At 39.5% G+C, this 19,135-nt stretch overlaps 1 protein-coding gene across 6 annotated transcripts in view; it reads left to right on the top strand.

The window, feature by feature from the left end:
• ANKS1B (ankyrin repeat and sterile alpha motif domain containing 1B) overlaps positions 1 to 19,135 on the top strand; it is a 327,182-nt gene that overhangs the window by 41,648 nt on the left and 266,399 nt on the right. For all 6 annotated transcript variants that reach the window (XM_088651954.1, XM_088651950.1, XM_088651949.1 and 3 more), the window contains 4 exons: positions 8,028 to 8,103; positions 8,665 to 8,766; positions 12,528 to 12,644; positions 14,609 to 14,784. In XM_088651954.1, coding sequence (XP_088508080.1) covers positions 8,028 to 8,103; positions 8,665 to 8,766; positions 12,528 to 12,644; positions 14,609 to 14,784 — 471 coding nt within the window. The remainder of the gene's footprint in view (positions 1 to 8,027; positions 8,104 to 8,664; positions 8,767 to 12,527; positions 12,645 to 14,608; positions 14,785 to 19,135) is intronic.

Raw genomic sequence — 19,135 nt, 5'->3', positions numbered from 1 at the left:
GTATTGCTTTAGCCATCAGTTTTCCCAGTTTTCTTTTCCCAGGTTTATGTTTTTCTTTTATTTTCTGTTTCAGGACAAGTTTTATTTCTACCATGTTCCCACAACACTTTATGGTGAAATATTTAACTTTATTTTCCAAGCAGTATTTTGTTCTTCTATATACTTCATCACCTAGGCATTTCAGCCAGAACCACCATATATAGAGAACCCAGTCATTTGGCTTCAAGGTCATTTGCCGCTTCATTTTTGAAGCTCTCACAACCCAGGCTGAGCTCTATTTGTGGCCCTTCCTCTCTGGTAGGTCAAATATCAAACCTTCATTATGGGCAGTAGTTAGTAATTTGTGCAGGATTATTTCTTTCATAGAAGAGCCAGCCGATGAAAAATTGAACCCAACTAGAGGTTTCGAGGTAAGAACTCTCTCTGAATGATAGGTAAGCACAGAGTACTGCTGCATACCCCCTAAACAAAGCCAGGATTGAAAACCTCACACTTGATAGTACCATAATAACATTTTCAGTTACCAAAACAGCTGAAGTTGTCAAGTAGCCCAAGTCTACACCATGGTTTCTAGTATTTTCTCTCAGGCTCTGTACATTACCATGGTGGTAATTTATTCCATCTAAGCTATTGCTCAGTCATTCTACCAGAATATGGCATACCTTCATAATTCAATAGAAAATGTTTTCATTGTTGCAGAATAAGCATCATGAAATACATCTGCTGTCCACAAATGAACGTAGGATAATGTTCAACATACAGTTTCCAAAACAGAAGGGCAGAATAGTTCACTTTGGACCTCTAAAAGCCATCAGGTGTATTACTTTATTTCTCAGTAGGAGAACATTTTTGCTTCCTGGTAAATTTCCAAGAGAGTGAGCTTGCATGAAAGGTTCTGGAAGCCCTGCTTCCTTTGCAGGCCTTTTTCTACCTGGCCTGGGAGGATGGGGCCCTGACTAATTCCAGCTACAAAAGCTGAGGCTGCTAAACAGAATCTCGGGCTGGGGTGTTGCTTAGGAGGATTGTTACTGTTGTTGCTGTTAATTTTTAACATCTTTATTTTGGATCTTATGATTTATGTGGAAATCGTTAAATTTGGTTGTGTGCTTTTTGATGTTTTGTTTATTGTTTATGACTACTTTTGTTATGTTGGTAGTTATGTATTTTTATATGTTGTAAGCCACCTTTAGCATGGTTTTAACTTTGGAGAGGCAGCATACAAATAAAATGATAGATTGATAGATTGAAAGTCCAAATGAAGCTACTTTTAGTGACATGGCCATCCTAATAATCCCAAGAATTGTGACGTCAAAACCTTGTTTAATACCTGATTGAGCTGCACAGACCGGGGCAATTCTGAACTTCCCTAAGAGTACACTAAGCTCCATTTATACATACTGTACTACATTTCACCCAAGGGTGGGCCTGGTTTCTCTCATCTGACCAATGCATGGGGTGGATTGATAATGTTTATCTTATAATCCAAAACTTCATTCTACACATGAATCCTTCCCTAATATTTTTGAAATCAAATATCAAAGTGTTTGAGTCCATGATCACCTTTTATTTAAGATGCTTTTGATTAGCACTTGATTAGCATTTTTAAAAATAATGTATTTATTAAAGATTTTCTCAAACAACAAAACATACAAAAATACCAAACACAAAGAAAATTACAAAACATAAAAAACAAGAATACAAAAAGAATACAAAGAAAGAAAGAATACAAAAATGCAAAAACAAAAATTCTAACTATAACCCTTATTTCCAATCTATTGACTTCCTCATTCCACCTCCTTCTACGATTCTTTACATGTCCTCCGTAGTAAACTCTAAATCTTATATAAATTCTAATTATTACTTTAACTATACCTTAATTCTTTAATCTTTTATATCTTATCCTTTTATATTCTATCTAGATCTTACTTCTTAATTTAATTGTCCTTAACTTCTATCAATACTTATTTCACACCATTGTATTATCTACAACCTCTATTTTATCTCCCTCACTTCCACTAATTCTAATCTATTATACATTTATTCTTTAAATAAATTTTAAATTTCTTCCACTGCTACTTCACTCCGATCCCGGAGCCCCTCCCTTCCCCGAAAAACATTTCCCTGGGTGTCCCGACCAGTCCCTTAATACAATCCAATTTCAGACCTTTTTACTCCATCCATCAATTAAAAACCAATAGATCTTTTATCCCACACCAACTCTTGTCCACTCCAACCCATGCTGCTCTCCCACCCTCCCATTCTGTTGTACAAATTCTTTAACACATCTCCCGCGCCAATTCTCATTTTTTGCACCTTCCATTCCCACAACTTGTCCATTGCATGGATGGCGCTCCCCTTCTGCCACTAGAGGAGCGTGTCTCCATACCCCTTCTACCTCTTTTGCCCAAGCATCATAGTCTCTGTTTGGGACAGGTTCTCACTAGGAAAACCTGTTCCCAAATGTCCTCCTCTTCCAGAGCTTGTTGGTTAAAATCTAAGTCCTGTGCTCCCTCTCTCACCGGTTGCCTCAGGTTCCTATTCTTCCGCTCCTCCTGGATTTCTTGTTCTATTGTGGTAAATTTCTTAATTTCCATGTCTTTTGCTTGTGGCTTCAAAGTTTCCTTTGGTGGTGGAAAATGCTCTTCCTCTAAGCTGCATTTTTTATCTTTGCGCAGGTCGCATAATATTTCTTGGGCCAGCTCCAACAGCTGCTGTATCCCAGTCTTATCTAGTTGTAGGCTCTGTGTTTTGTCCTGCTGCATCCTTTGTCTTCTCATGTTACAAGCCTGGCATGGATTGTTGTGCTCGAGGTGGTGCTGTTTCTTCTTCTTCTCTCTTTTTTGACTAGCTGAGTCCCGGGGGGGGGCTCTCTTTTGGAGCAAATTGCAGCATGAAAACACAATCAATTTACTTGTAATTTCAGGGGTCTCTCAAACAAAGTCCAGTCTCCCCTTACCCCAATTTTGGGGAGTCTCCAAATTACCGTTCAGGAGATATTAATTTTTAAAGTCCAATAGTCGGCTGTAGCCGCTAGTAGTTACTTTCGGTTTGTCGCAGAAGAGGGGGGTGACTTCCCATCCCTTTTTAAACCCTGCTCCACGTCCAAATTACTTTAAAATTTTAATCCTTTTGTACTTACGAGGTCCAAATGTTAGATCCAATTTGGGAAGGATCCAGTGCTTAATTGGTTTCGGCTTGTAGCTGTGCCAGGCAGAAGTAGCGTCTACTCAAGAGCCCTCCGTCTTCCACTCGCCCCACTCTCACCCCCTCCGGAATGGAGGCTTGGGGGTGAGGCAAGGAGACAGAATTGGGCTCCGCTGAGACCACGTCTTTCACAAAGCTCAATGTGGAGTTTCTTCTCGGGGGGTTGTGTCGCTCTCACCCCCCCTCCCTCTGCCAGGCAGGGAATCTCGGAGCCCCAAGATTTCCCCTCCGATCGCAATCGCACTGAAGCGGAAGTCCCCTTTTTTTTAGCTTACACAGAAAGTAGGTATAATTTCACCCAAATCTGAAGTTTTGCTGTAAGAAACTCTTTTCCTTTCACAAAAAATGACATGTTTCAACTTACTCATTTACCTTGATCAGAAATAGAAGTAAGCCCTGAATTTGCTTGATGTCCAGGATGCACTTTATTTTTATTTGCATAGAATGAAACAATTCTGTCAATCATAAAGGAAATACCATAATGGAAACGGGCTTATGTATGTATGTATGTATGTATGTATGTATGTATGTATGTATGTATGTATGTATGTAATACTGTATGTATTTATTATTAAATTTCCATACCGCGTTTCATCCGAGGATCGCAGGGCAGTTTACAATATAAAAACTCAAAAATACACAACATAGTAAGTTATAACAAACACACACACCCCACACAAACAGTTTAAAAAAAATAGATTATTTAATTAGCCAAACTGGGACAAGAGGAATATTTCTGCCTGGCATCTAGAAATATGTAATGAAGACACCAGATGAGCCAACCTGGGAAGAGCACTCCACAAGTCGGGAGCCACCACAGAAAAGGCCTGTTCTCATGTTGCTACCCTCTGGACCTCTCACGGAGGAGGCCTCAGATGATGATTGCAGCGTCTGGGTCAGTTCATATGGGGAGATGTGGTCCTTGAGGTATTGCAGTTTGGAGCTGTTTAAGGCTTTATAGATCAAAACCAGCACTTTGAATTGGCCCTGGAAACTAACTGGCAACTAGTGCAGTCAGGCTAGGATGGATGTTATATGCTCAAACCATCTTGTCCCAGTGAGCAACCTGGCTGCTTAATTCTGCACCAGCTGAAGTTTCCAAACTGTCTTCAGAGGCATCCCATCATATAACACATTACAGTAATCTAATCTAGAGGTCACCAGAGCACAGATGACAGAAGTAAAGCAATCTCTGTCCAGATAAGGGTGCAGTTGAACCACTAGCCAAAGCTCCATGCTACTAAGTACACCTGAGCCTCAAGAGACAGCAGTGGACCTAGAAGTACCCCCCCCCAATTGTGAATCCACACCTTCAGAGGTAGTGTAACCCCCTCAAGAACAGCCAGCCTCCCATCCATCTGGCCTGGGGAACCACTCACTAACAGTGCCTCAGTCTTATGTGGATTGAGCTTCAGTTTAATGGTTCTCATCTGGTCCATTATTGAGGTAAGACCATAGCCTTAGCAAAGACACTAGATGCTTGAATTACAATCTTATCTGTCTGTCTATCTGATCAACATATGTCCAAGAAGCTTACAATAAATCTACAATAAATCTAATTATAAACCACAGAATTCACTTTATGTATACACCTAAATATACAGGATAATGAACAACATTAGCCTTAAAAAATAAATAATCAGAAACCACGTATTAGCAGCTGATAAAAAATATTTTATTCAGTCAAGACTCCCAAATGCCTGCTGAAGTAAATCAAACCCATCTAATGAATTTTCTGGGAAGAAATTTCTATTACTGAAGCTCTTGCTCAATGTCCCAGTCAGAATATGGACACATTGAACAAAAGGCCTCTGAGAACTGTAGTCCAAGTTGCTGTAGTACATGACTGAATTTGTAGCAAATGTGAATACTACTATTTTGTGACAGATTACTGTCTTTGACTAAACTGCGGGAGGCAGTGGAAGACAGGAGTGCCTGGCGTGCTCTGGTCCATGGGGTCACAAAGAGTCGGACACAACTAAATGACTAAACAACAACTGTCTTTCTAGCAAAAGAATGGGGGGAAATGGAAGACACAATTTTATGGTTAACACAAGCCTGGAGTAGTGGAACAGAATGACAGAGGCATATTTAGGGGAATGCCACTGGTTTACATGCACTGGGCACTGAGCCAAGAGGGTGCCACAGGGGGTGCTGCAACAATGACAAACAATGGAAGATGAGAGGCAGGGGCGCACCGAATTTTGGTGTACCACAGGGTGCCATTGAAATTTTAAAGCCCAAAGTCCGCTGCTGCAGAACAAGGAGATACATGGAATGGAGCAGAAGGTGAGTCTTTTATCACACAACAAACAGATTTTAAATGGGATATATGACCATGATTCCCTGTGGGATGGCTCCATGGGTTATGACTGGGGTAATGCTTTTGGGGATATAAGCTCGGCAGAGCATTTGAAAGCTGCTCTGATATGTTTTGTTTGCTGCTTTTTTTCTAAGGTGTGTGTGTGTTTGTTTGACAGAACAAAGCCGTCAGAGTCATGAAGTGTGCTGGATCATCAACCCAAAAGCATAAAGAATTTATAGGTGATTGTCTCTGCACCACATACAGTTGAGGGATACTATGTTTAAAATGGGCAATATGGGGACCACCCCGAACATACAATTATAGAGCTACATTAAGAGCTTTGCACCAGACTCTTGTTCAGATGTGTTGGGTTTTTTAAAAAAATTTAAGCAGAACATGACCTGTGAATGGAATGGAACAAGCAAGCCAGGCATGTCCCAACCCTAAAAGCACAGGAGTATCCCAACCCTAAAGGAAGATATTACATACACCATTTCTGGAAGGAATAATACATCCACATACATGTGTTGAATGTATTTTGTGGTCACTGACTCTTAAATGGGTGTATGATTTCCACACTTCCCATTCATTGTGTTCTAAATGCTGTACTTTTCAAGATTGTAAGTGGACAGTGTCAGATTCACATGGAACTAAGGGGAACACATGAAGATTTCTTTTAAGTCTGTTCATATATCACTATTGATTTGGGGAAAACAGTGAAATAATGTTGTTTCTTTGTTTTGGTGAATTGCAGAACATATGAAAGAAGTGATAGAAGTCATCAGGTGACAGATTGAAATGGACTTTCCTCCCACAATGCACAACTATGATACTTGGGAGAGCATTTACAATGAGAAGATGTCTACTACCAAGCTCTGCATTAGCTTTAATTCATGAACTAAACAACTGCCTGGATTTAATTTCTAATTCCTAAATGGAATTACTTCAGCCATAACCATGGTACTACAGTACCAGAGATACATTCCTGACAGGAGTCATGGTTTTGTTTGCAGTTGTATTTGTTATAGTTTTGCTTCCCTTCTAAAAGTATTGCTATTGTTTAAATTATAGTTAAGTGTGTGTATTAATATTTATTTAATTAATTGTATATAATTACATTTTGCTACATTCTACATTATTTATTATATGGAAATATTACAATATTCTCTGTTACACTATGCATATTTTAGAAAGCATTAATAAAAGGTGCATTTTTCTATCAAGTAAATTAAAAGCAACAATAATGTTCTGTTTCGGTTTCTCTTTGTGGGATGCTTTCACAAATGTGCATCTTAAAATCACAAGTTACCATCGACATCATGGGTTGTTGTTGTTTTAATTCACACTACTTCCCTTTTTAAATCTCTCCTCCCCTAGTTACCAACTTCCCCCTTCAAATAATGCCAACAAGCCTTTACTACCAAACATTTCTCGTATATGGTAATAGCAAGCTAATTCTGTAAATACCTATTTTGTCAAACAACCCACAAGTGAGGAAAGTATCAGCAAAATCCTAAGTTTTTCAGAATTGCTTTCACCAGTGGACACTGAAGGAGACCTTCTAGCATATATATTGGGATAAGGGATACTACTTAACACATTTGCAGAACAGTTAAGAACATGAGAATTCATCCCACTAGTACAACATCATGTTCCTTGGTGGGAGCTACTAGCACATAGGTGGGCATAACAGTACTATTTGCATCTGGTTTGTGGAAGCAAACAAATACACAAATATCCTAATAAAGAAAGTGGTTGCTTGGCTAGGTGGTCCATCTACTAGTTAATGAGGTGCTTGCATGCACACTAATCTTCATTTTGAATTTGACTGACTTCAAATTCAGAACAATTAACTTGAAGTGAAATAGTCTTTAAGTTACAGGTTTTTAAAAGTATAAGCATGCAAAAAGTGATTTATTTTAACCTACCAAGATTGACCTTGTCCTTCAACTGCTTGGGATGTTTGTTTTTAAATCATGTATACCTTTTGTATTTAGGATTTTTAACTGGGAATGGTGTACAAATGTGTGGTCATGAAAAACAGTCTTGTTTAATAAATCATGAGTTTTACAGCAATAATTAAGAGTTTCGTTGGGGGTGGGAATTAACAATAAACAGCTTCTTGCATGTGCCTAAAAAGCATCTGCTTTGGATGCTTAAGCTACTACTAACATGACCATGTAAAACCTTGTTTACTATACTAAGCCAGAGGACTGTTTATGGAGAAATGGTGGTCAAATTCAGATATCAGTTAAGCATTACCAGCTGCCCCAATTGGTATTTTGAATTATGTAATTATGAATGTTAGCATCATGTTTGTGTTCTGAGGACTGAGTCTCACTGAATTTATTGGAATGTACTCTGTGGTTAAGAAGAATGCATATGATTTTGTTATATTCACACACAATCAGTGACCCGTTCTGTAGTTACATTAACTATAGTTAACGTAAGTTAACAAGTTACGAGATAATTTCTAGTAGGTTAAACTGTTTAATTATTGTATTTAATTTCTTTCCAGACAGAAAAAGGGAGTGCACTTCATGAAGCAGCTTTGTTTGGAAAAGTGGATGTGGTACGCATTCTGCTAGAAACAGGTAAATCATAATTATTCTCCAAATGAGTTGTAAATAATCTCACACTTTTCTAATTTCAAACCATGCTATTTAATCTTATCTGGTTGTTATTTCTTGCTGAATACCAGTAGGGTTATTGTGGAACAAACTGTTTCCAATTGCCATGTGTCCAGACAGACAATGAGTGTTCCTTGTAGTTGAACTAAGACATGTTCAGTGTCCTTGGAGTATGTCTACTGATGTTAAGGCTGATGAATAGCTACCTCTCCTCTCAGAGTAACCCATAATTAAAGCTGTACTGCCAGGCATTCTATAGCAAAGGCTATTTTGTTTTGTGGTGAAAGAATGTAAAAAGAACAGTTTTCAAATTTCTGTAGCCATTTGACTTTTATGTAGTCCATAAATGTATATATGAGATTTAGGATACTAATTAGTACATTTTTAACAGCTTGTATTTATATCCAACATGCCATCAATTAGCCTTACACTAAATTACTGGTCTTGATGTTTTGCATTTATACTGGAAAATATTTTATCTAATAAGTTTAATCTTTAATTGTACATACACAATTTCTATTTTAGGAATTGATGCCAACATAAAAGACAGTTTAGGTAGAACTGTTTTAGATATTCTCAAAGAACATCCATCGCAACAATCACTCCAAATTGCTGCATTACTTCAAGGTAAGTTCTGTATATATAAGGTATATAAGATATGATTAAATATATGCATTATATATGAATGTATGAATATAAAATTTGTGTGTACAAAATATATGAGAATTTTTGCAAAGTCCTTTGTTATATGTAGTATAGTATATTCTAATATTGCATGTCTAATCACGCCTTTACCAAAATGTTCACTTGCTGTAATATAAAAATGGGATATCTTTATAGGCTTGGTTTCCAAAATTTGTACTTCCTATTTTAGAGGCAATTCAAAGGCACTCAATTTTTTATCATTTTCAGATGCAATGCAGCACTCTTTGCACTCTTGTTTATCTGTGGGAGTGGTGATTGCTCATAGATTATACCAGTTGTGTGTTGAGATCCCGAAATCACACCCTCATCAATGAATCACAAGGGCACAGATATTAGGTTAATGTTATTGGGCAAATTTTGGCCACAACTTTATTGGTTACAGAATGTGAGCGGTATTGGCTTAGGCATTGGAATTGACCCGGCTATATCTGACTCCTGCCTGTCACGCAGGGAGGGTAAACCACCTAAAGAGGAGCCCCGTTGGTGCAAACCATCTCGAGCTCCCCCAGGGTTCCTGACAGGGTCGTGGCATGGCCCTAGCCCAGCCCCGGGCTTTGGACAAGATCCACACACCCGGATTCCTTTAACGGAATAAGCTTAAACTTGGAGGGGCAGGTGATGGCCACACCTCCCCTCCCCCATCATAAGATCAACCAATGCCTAACTGCCAAACCTTACAAAGTTGTGACGATTGCTACGAGGAGGTAGGCGAAAACCAAATGGCCCATGCCAATCTGCCAAGTGGAAAAATTCCTACCAGGCCCCTCAATGGCGACCAACTGCAGTTCATAGCAAGGCCAAAGTAGAAACCTGCAAATTATGGCGGGTGTGCATGAGACTGAGGAAGCTCTCCGGCTCGCACCTCTGTTTGAATGGGGCCAGGCCAAGCCTCCCCAGCCAGTGGATTATCTGTGGGAGTGCTGATTGTCCGTAGATGATACCAGTTGATAAGCTGGAGTTTCACCGTATAATCACCTTTACTTTTAAGAGATTCAGAATTTTAACTAGATATATGTGTTATTGGGTAGGATGAAATGTTTGTGTGTGACCATGCTCTTAAAAAGCAAAATATATAAAATAAATGATGGTTTTGTTGAAATGTGGCATCCTTTTATAAAATACTTTGTTGGTAACCCTGAAGAATGGCCACCACTGAAATATGGTAACATATTGGACTTTGGCAAACTTAGACTGAGCTGACTGAGCTGTCCTGGAGGAGGGAGGGGGTAAGTTGGGATTTTGTTTTGTATCTTTTTCCTTTTAAAAAAATTGTTATATAATGAAAATTAATTAATATACAGTAGATATAGATATTATGAAGTATCTTACTGATATAATATTGGATGAAATAACGTAACCACTTAATCAGCAGTTTTAACAAAGTGAACTCAAATGCAGATGAGCATGGAGCTTTCAAAATATGGAAGTACTTGGATGAGTAAGATTACATTGACATTTCTGCTCAGACTAAGAAAGAGGCACAATATATTATAAGTCTCTGGACTACACAGCTGTCATCAGAACAGAAAATTGATGCTTTTGAATTTGCTTTGAAAGGGAGAAATAATTATTTATAAAACTTTTGATTTATACTTTCAAATATTGAGCTGTTTTGCTCTACTTTTAATGCTCCAATTAATTTGCCTTTCTTCTTTTTCCTTTGTATGTCATGATAGCAACTCATTCTTGCCATCATTTATTTTAAAGCCTGCCACTCTGTCATATTCTTGCAAAATTTATAGAACTCCTAAGCTGATGTATTTACATATGTTGTATAAATGATTATATCATCTGCAACTATCCGTATAAGTTCTTTCTTCTGAATTACTATTCCTTTAATTCCATTTGGCTGTCAGATTGCTAGACGTGTTTGAGTGATATTACAAAAAGGCTGGCAGAGGACTCCCATGTCTTGTCCCTCTACTAAATTGAAAATTCTTAGAAGCTTTACTGTTAATGATCAGTGATGTGTTTTAACTCAGAATAAATTATATAAATCCATCTACCAAAATGCTTAGCTGAATGGGGGGCAGGGATTTATTCTGCTGCTAAACAACACTTAATTTTCAGAAAATCTTTTTTACTAGATTTTTTACTCGTATTTTTATAGATGCTAAAACTGGCATGGGCCACATAATATTGGGCTCATTTTCTATCTTTTTATTTACATAGAGCTGCCACATGTACAACACATCCACCCAACGCCAAATTAGATTTGAAGAACAGTTAAGTTAATATGTGAGGGATTTTCTAAAGCTGTCTCATTAGTCCCTTGAAATTCAATAGCTTATTCCAGCTGAGCCTGCTTGTATGCCATCCATGGCTGTATTCCCTGGCATTTCCTGTCTTGAAAGAAGGCAGCTGTGTTTCACTAATCGCAATGCCTGTGTTAAGTCAGCCCTTCATATCTTGCATATTCTCTGATTGCCTTGTTTTACAGCTGAGTTTCTAACCATTTCAATGAACGTGTAATCTGGCAGATATATCACTCCTTCCAGAGCCTAATATTTTAAATGAAGAGAAACTTATTAATTTGTGAAGATGTGATTACTGTAAATGATCCTAGCTAGTTTTAATGGAAGTTCTATCCTACACTATGCTTCACACTGCTTGTGCTTCAATGCTATAACAAAGTCATGTATGTAGCACAGATTGTCACTTAGCTTTTCCTGTGTCTTGTGTGATACAAATTGTTAGGCCTTTGCCTAAGGATAAACATGAAAAAGTTTATACAATGTGACAAAAATGGGGCAAACTGGAACAGATACACCCACCCACACCACAGCTGTGTTTTCGCTGCCTAGGGCAGTGTTTCTCAACCGCTGTTCCGCGGCACACTAGTGTGCCGCGAGACGCTGGCTGGTGTGCCGTGACGTGTGGCGACGGGAAGGGCGATTTGCATTGTCATGTGCCTGGCCGGGTCACGACGCGGGGCGAGTGCAGCTCTCAACAGCCACCACCATGGGAGGGTGGTTTTAGACAAACTTAAAGAAGCTGGCTGGATGAGCTCAACCTGAAACTTGCTGAGCAAAGGATTGTGCTGGCAGAGCAATCAGCGGCTTGTGAAGCCTTATTACAGGAGATTGCAACCAACACAGCAATTGGCAAGTGTTTCTTACAGTCATAATTATATAGTCAATATAGGGCGGCACAGAGTTAATTTTTTTAACTTTTTTAATGGTGGTGTGCCTTGTGATTTTTTTCATGGAACAAGTGTGCCTTGGCCCAAAAAAGGTTGAGAAACACTGGCCTAGGGCATTGCTGCCCATAACTTTCCCATAGGAAAACAAAGCCTCTTATTACCTTTTGGGAAAGTCCCTTTTTCTCTTTGGTGTGCCACCATTATTAGAAGGTCTGAGACAGAAAACAGGAGACAGAAGGAATGTTTTTTTTGTTTCCTGTGTCTCTTTTAAGATTTTCTAGTAACCGCGCCATACTTCATTGGGAGTATGTTTCACAGATCTCAGTGGAATTTATACCTGAGTACACATGGGATTCAGTTGCATGTCTTAAGACATCCCATTTTAATATCCTATAATACTTCAGACAGACAGACACACACACACACACACACACACACACACACATGTTGCATTAGGATAAATGAATGGAATTCAAAAATAAGTAAATTAGATTAATTTAAGTATGGTATTTTTACTTACCTGTTTATTTTTTTACTACAGAATACACAGAAACAGGAAATGCCACAGTTGCAGAGGAACCAAAAGAGGAATGTCCAGTGACAAATAATCAATCTTGTGTTTTGTCTCCAGAGATTTCTCCTACGCAAACAAATAAAAGTAAATACTCTCTAAGAATTATTCCATAATAAAATATGTTACAGAACTACTGTATTGAGAAGCACAGTCATTCTGAAATTTTACTGCTCATCTAGATGAGCAGTTCTGTAGTAACAATGAAAGTCAAATTTATTCTAACTTGCTTACTTTGAATGTGTTAAAGCATGGAAATGTGATCAATATTTCTTTATGTCCTACCAAGAGCAATCCAGATGTTGGAGGCTAGTCAAATAGCTGACATGTACTGGTTGTTGCCTGGCAAGAATTCAGACCCATCTTTACTCTTTAGAAAGTCAGTCACCATTAGTGTGGTTATTTCCTTGGCTTCTTGCAGCCCTTTACTGTCAAACAATCCAATAACCTTTTGCTACAAGTCATATTTTGTAACACTCAATTTCCCCTTCCACACCCTGCTTTACCTTAAACACCTCTTGCTGCCAATTGCCTTATTGGCGGGGGGAGGGCAGCTTGGTGAGGGTCCAGGTTCGGTTTTAGTGTAGTGCATCAATCTCTTCCTGTGCAGCATCCCTTCACAGATGAGTGCCAGTGGCTAGTATCTGCTCAGTCTCTTCCCAGGTGGAAGGTTCTAGGGGTTGTACCTTGTGAGGTAGGACAGTCATGGAGCTGGAATAACTTTGTTGGGTCTCATTGAGCACCTGACAATTTGGCTGTGAAACCTCATCCATCTCCTCATAACTCTTTAATGCAGGGATCTTGTAATCAGTCTCCTCCGCTCTGGTTGCGTCAGTCTCCGGTTGTGTTTTTTCAGGATACGAACACGGTAAACCCAGAAGTGTATACTTCCAGGTTTCGCCCTGCGCGCATGCGCAGAAGCACTCTGCGCACCTTGCGTGTGCGCAGAAGTGCTCTATTGCACCACACACATGCGCAGAAGCGGCGCTCTAGTTGCAGACTTTTTTGGGTGCGAACGGCACTCCGGAACAGATCGAGTCCGGTAACTAGAGGTACCACTGTATTATACATCAATTCATGGATTGTTTTTCTTCCTCTGACTCATCCTAAAAGTCTGCCACCGTTGCTTTCTTGTCAGCTTTCCTGTGTTCCTCAAATGAACCACATGTCTTGTGCTGACTTTCCCAGTACTGAAGTCTATTACTGTACTTTGTATCCTTTGCTTCCTGGAGCATAGCCAATCTTGATAGTCTCTTCTGCTCTGGAATCTAACTCGTGGTACAGAGACATAGGCAATACTGCCAAACACACATGTGTGTGACAGGTTACTCTTCAGTGCAAAAGTTCAAAAGGTGTATGTGTTGTTTCCTTGGTTGGCAGTTTGTTTTGGAGATATATTGTGATGGCTACTGCATCTCCACATGTGCATTTGGGAAGACCAGAGTCATTCAACATGTACCTAGCAATTTCCAGATCTAAACTTTCTAACATGCCTCTCTTGTTTTATGCCTTCCTTACTCAGGAGAGTTTTCATGTGGTGCTAATTTCAAAGTTTTCAGTAAACTATTTAAAAAGTTTTAAAGGAAGCACCAAACATGTTGAGCACTTTGGGGAAAAACAAAACTGATGGGAATGTACTTTTGATCTGGAGGTTATACTTATGCTGGCTGTGGAGTGAAAGTGAGGGAAGCAGAGCTCATCCACAGCTCAAAAACCCATTTCTGAAACCCAGTGAAGACCAATAAAAAGTATGTTGCCTCTGAACATGTGAAGTTTTCCAAAAGTGAAAATAACACAGCCAATCCTGTCTGAATGAGGGAAAGCGAGTCCTATGTTTAAATCAGGACAGAGAGCAAATTTTCATGGTGTTTTGCTAAAGTCCTGACTTCCAGAAGAATGCCCAAGGAGAGTATTTAAATAAGAATTAACATCTGAGCAGTTTACATCTATTTCTAAGATTAGAGCATGCTTAACACAACATATTTTATATTATATTTAGACTTGTTTTGCTTGGCTTACTACGCTGACAGTTTGTTTTGCTTTCTGTAAAGGTGAAGCTGTGACTGGGGAGTTGTCAAAACTACTGGATGAAATCAAACTGTGCCAAGAAAAGGATTATTCTTTGGAAGAGCTTTGTCATACTGAATCTGAACACTATCTGGACAATGTTAGCAAAGTATCAGAAGAAGAACCAGTGATGAATGAAAGCCAATCCAAATCCAATATAGTAAGTAAGACAGGATATGGCTTAGTATCTGGCTATTAATAAATCGTTTAGTTTACACACACACACACACACACACACACACACACACACACACACACACACTTCAAATCCCACCACACTTGGCATAACCAAAAACTGTATACTAAATAAAACTATCAATGGTAACATTTTAACAGGAATAGGAACAGCTGACAATAAATTCTGTATATATGTTCCTCAGGAGGTAATGCAGGACTTATCATAACTAGCCCATATTATATTATAACTAGCCCATCCGGCTGGGTTCAGTTGTTTCCTTTGTTTTGTGTTTAAGAGAGTAACAAATTATTTCTTATTTTGTCAAGCTTTTAACATCCTATTGTGTTTTTGTCTCATTTGAAATGGACCTGTTTTATGTTCTCACATTGCTGCCTTTAGAAGTGATTGTATGCTTTTTAATCTTGTTTTAGTTGCATTATTTGCATTGTTGTTAAATTTATTGTATTTCCATGTTTTAATTTAGATGTTTCCTTGTCGGCTGAAAGGTGGGGTAGAAATCTAAAAAATAATAATGAAAAATTGTAAAATGTTGTAGAATGTGCCAGAAGAAATTAAAATAAAAGTGTTTGTCATAGTGGACAATACAGGACATACTGCACTGCAGGTTCCTTGGGGAGCATAGAACACTACAGTAATGGAAAAGAGATGTCTAGCTCCATTAGAATGCTGCAGTTGGCTCATGCAGCAAAAATCTTTGCATTCTTGACTGCTACAATGATGCTGATGCCAGTACCAGAGCCACCCTGCTATATTTTAGCAGAAGGGAAGAAGCAAGCATAGAATCTGGAATAAAGGGTATATACAGATATTTTTACAAGAATAAGGGCAGCCAGAAAGGTAACTGAAACCAATTAAAACATGTTCTTAAACAGAGGCGTCTTTGCCATAGGGCGTAGTGGCGCGTTCCGCCAGGGCACCAGCATCTCGGGGGCCCTGGCGGGGCGCAACCAGCCGCTAAGCCCTATGCTGGTCCCGCCGCCGTGCTGCGCCTCCTTCTCCTTTTCCCCACGCTGTATGCACACTGGTGGCGAAGCCTCTCCAGAGGCTGCGCTCTCCCCTTCCCGGCCCTGCGGCTCTCCGCGCGGTGATGGCTCAGCTGAGGCGGAGCATCGAGGCCTCCCAGCGGCGAGCATGGCAGGCCTGTTGCGGGGTGTGGCGGAGGAGGAGGACGAAGCACCGTGGTCGGGGCCTGGTGGGAAGGTGCAACGCGCTCCCCAGGAGGCTTCGGTGCTGCTCTTCCCCGGCCAAGGCAGCCGCTGAGGAAAGTGTGGGCGAGGTGGCAGGCGTGCATGTGGGAGGGTGGGAGGACCCCCGGGGGGGCGCCCTAGGGATCCGTGCACCAGGGCGCGAGACAAGCTTAAGATGCTACTTTTCTTAAAAGAAAACTAACCTTATACGTTCCTTAAGAGGAAGTAAACAATACACAGTAAATGGTGCTGATACTCGAAATATGTCTTTCTTTCCCTTTATAGTGTATGGAAGTGGGAAGTGTGGGAAGAATCAAAACTTGATTTAAAATATATAAAAGATGAGTAAGATGTTCTAAAAATATACATCTTTATTTTGTGTGCTTTTTATTTAAAAAGGAGGAGTAAACAGGTTGGATCTAATTCAGAGTAGACCTACTAAAATTAATGGACACAGCTAACTTGGTTCTATTAATTTTTATGGGTCTTCTCTGAGTAGAATATACTTGGATACAACCAAGTATGTATGTACGTATGTATATATGTATGTACGTACATGTGTGAGTCTGTGTGTGTGTGTGTGTGTGTGTGTGTGCGCGCACATGAAAACAAAGACCACCACAGCCAATCACAAACGAACAACCACACCCTAGGCCAACCCAAATCTCTCTCACCACCAAAAGAACACAAGCAAATAAAAGAGAACCTGCACAAGCAACACTGACATCAAACCCTACATATATTAAGTAAAATAGAAACATCGCTACCCGATCCCACCCCCACCCCCTATCCCACAAATACATTTAAAGGGCCATAGATTGTTCATCAATCAATGGTCACCTGCCATCTAAAGATCTGTAATGAAGGCGCTGGGCAAGCCCATTATTGTGTTGCCACCCTCTGGACTTCTTGCAGAGCAAGCACATGGTCTGGGTTGGTTCATATAGCAACAGCTGGTCCTTGAGATATTGTGGGCTATTTAAGACTTTATAGGTCAAAACCAGCACTTTGAATTGGGCCTGGGAACTAATTGGCAGCCAAATCAAATCCTCTTGTCCCAGTGAATTCTGCACCAGCTGCCCTATGTATAATGTGTTGCAATATTTTAACCTATGTAGAGGTTACAAGAGCATACACAGATGTTAGTTAGGCTATCCCTGTCCAGGTACGGGTGCAGCTCGGCCACCAGGCAAAGCTGATGAAAGGCACTGCGCCACTGAGGCCACTTGAGCCTCCAGCAACCAAAATCCTAGCAGGAATCAATAGATTCTAACCTGTTCCTTTGTGTATGGAACTTTTCCATTCATAACCAAGGAACACTGTCAGAAGGTCACTGAAATACCTGTAGTTATAACCTTTCTTCAAAAATATTTAATTAGGGGACAGTCCTACTGAATGTGCATAAAACTAGTGATGTGGAAAGAATAAAGCCCATGTCTACCTTTGCACTTTTTCCAAGTTCTCTTAATATACTATTGATATATTATGTAGTATTGCTGTAGTATTTTATAGTTGTTCTTCAGGATAATGCAGGGTAAAAATGCTGATCCTTTGTGAGAATATTTTTTTCTTTGTCTGTGGATGATCAGTTGCTCTCTTAACATCGAATTTTGAAACTGTAAATTCTATTTTCATCTAACACATAAATCTAGTAAACCTGTTCTGTCTTTCCGATCATAAATCATTCTCTCCAAAGTAGTTAGAGCTAAATTCAAAGTAATATTGTAAATGTTAACATTTATGAAAGAGCTTAATTGGTTTTCTTGCAACCAAAGTGGAGCCAGTTCTAACTTATCATACAAACCTCATTTACTGGTTGAACCTGTAGACATTAAATGTGATCCAGTTTCAGATTTCACTTATTGTTAAGATACAATAAAAGAAGGATGTTTTGAGAGAAAAAACATTGTTAAAATTGCCCCAAACTAACATGGTGAGATTGTAATTATGGACTGTAATTAGCTAATACCTGTAATCCCTAAAGAGCCACCACTTTGAAACACGTGGCATAAATAATATGTCATCAACCTGGGTACTTTCAGTTCAAACTTCTCATAATATTTTCCCAAGGGGGTTGCTGCAATCTTTGACCTCTTTCTGCTCCAGGATAGTTAGTATTTTACTGAAACAGATTCCTAAAACAAATAAGGACTGATAACATTTGGAAGTAATAAACATGTACAAAAATAATAATATAGCATCAATAGAATGCTTAGCTAGTCAGATTATTTTTAAAGTCTTTTCCAATAGGTGGCAGTCTGGTTCAATAATATAAAGAACAGCATCAGCCATTTTATAAAAGCCTTTAAAAATTACCGGTATGTGTGTGCTTTGTTAGATTGTTATAGAATTAACAGCAAAATGTTTTTTAAATATTTGATATTTTTAAGAAGCAGCTATTCTGATAATACTAAACAAAATATAGACTAAAATGTTGGAAAGAAAATTACATGTTGTCAAGTTTTAAGATGAACCAAATGAGTTTAACTAAAGCTAAAAAGATACAAACTAGCACAACTGGTATGGCACAGGAAGAATTTTACAGGGAAATAGATTACAAGGCTTCTGTTCCAGTCTCTCTCAAGCCCTAAAAAAAAAACCAGATGGAACTCTGTTGTAGGCCCCTTTTCTTCCCTTTAATAGCAAAGTGGGTATCTGTATTTGCATGTCTCAATAGTTTAGAAGTAGAGTGAGTTTTCTACAAACCTTTTTTAATTGGTCACATTTATATCCCAGTTTCCTCTGTGGAGATAAGAGCATAAGCCCTACTGGATCAGGCCAAAGGTCCATCTAGTCCAGCATATTGTTACCCAGTTGCCCACATGCATACCTCACCTAACATTTTGGGAGGGTAATTTGCGCCCCCCCACCCGCTAACTCCGTCACTAGCCATCTCCCTGCCGCCCCTTCCTTGCCCGCGCCCTCGCCCTCCCTCCCCTCCCTCTTACCTTTGTCCAGGCCTCCTCCACACCCTCTGGGGAACATCAGGAGAAGTAGCATGGACTTGCATGGCCTGCCAGAAGGCTGCCCCAGTGCAGTGCAGATGCAAGCGGCCTGGGGAAAGCTGCCCAGCTTTCACCAAGTCTCCCAGCGCTTAAATGCTAGGATATTGGGTTATTTGTGAT

Source organism: Zootoca vivipara, chromosome 9 (assembly GCF_965207765.1).
Source record: "Zootoca vivipara chromosome 9, rZooViv2.hap1.1, whole genome shotgun sequence".
Classification (NCBI taxonomy): domain Eukaryota; kingdom Metazoa; phylum Chordata; class Lepidosauria; order Squamata; family Lacertidae; genus Zootoca; species Zootoca vivipara.
This window is presented reverse-complemented; position numbering and strand designations above follow the sequence as displayed.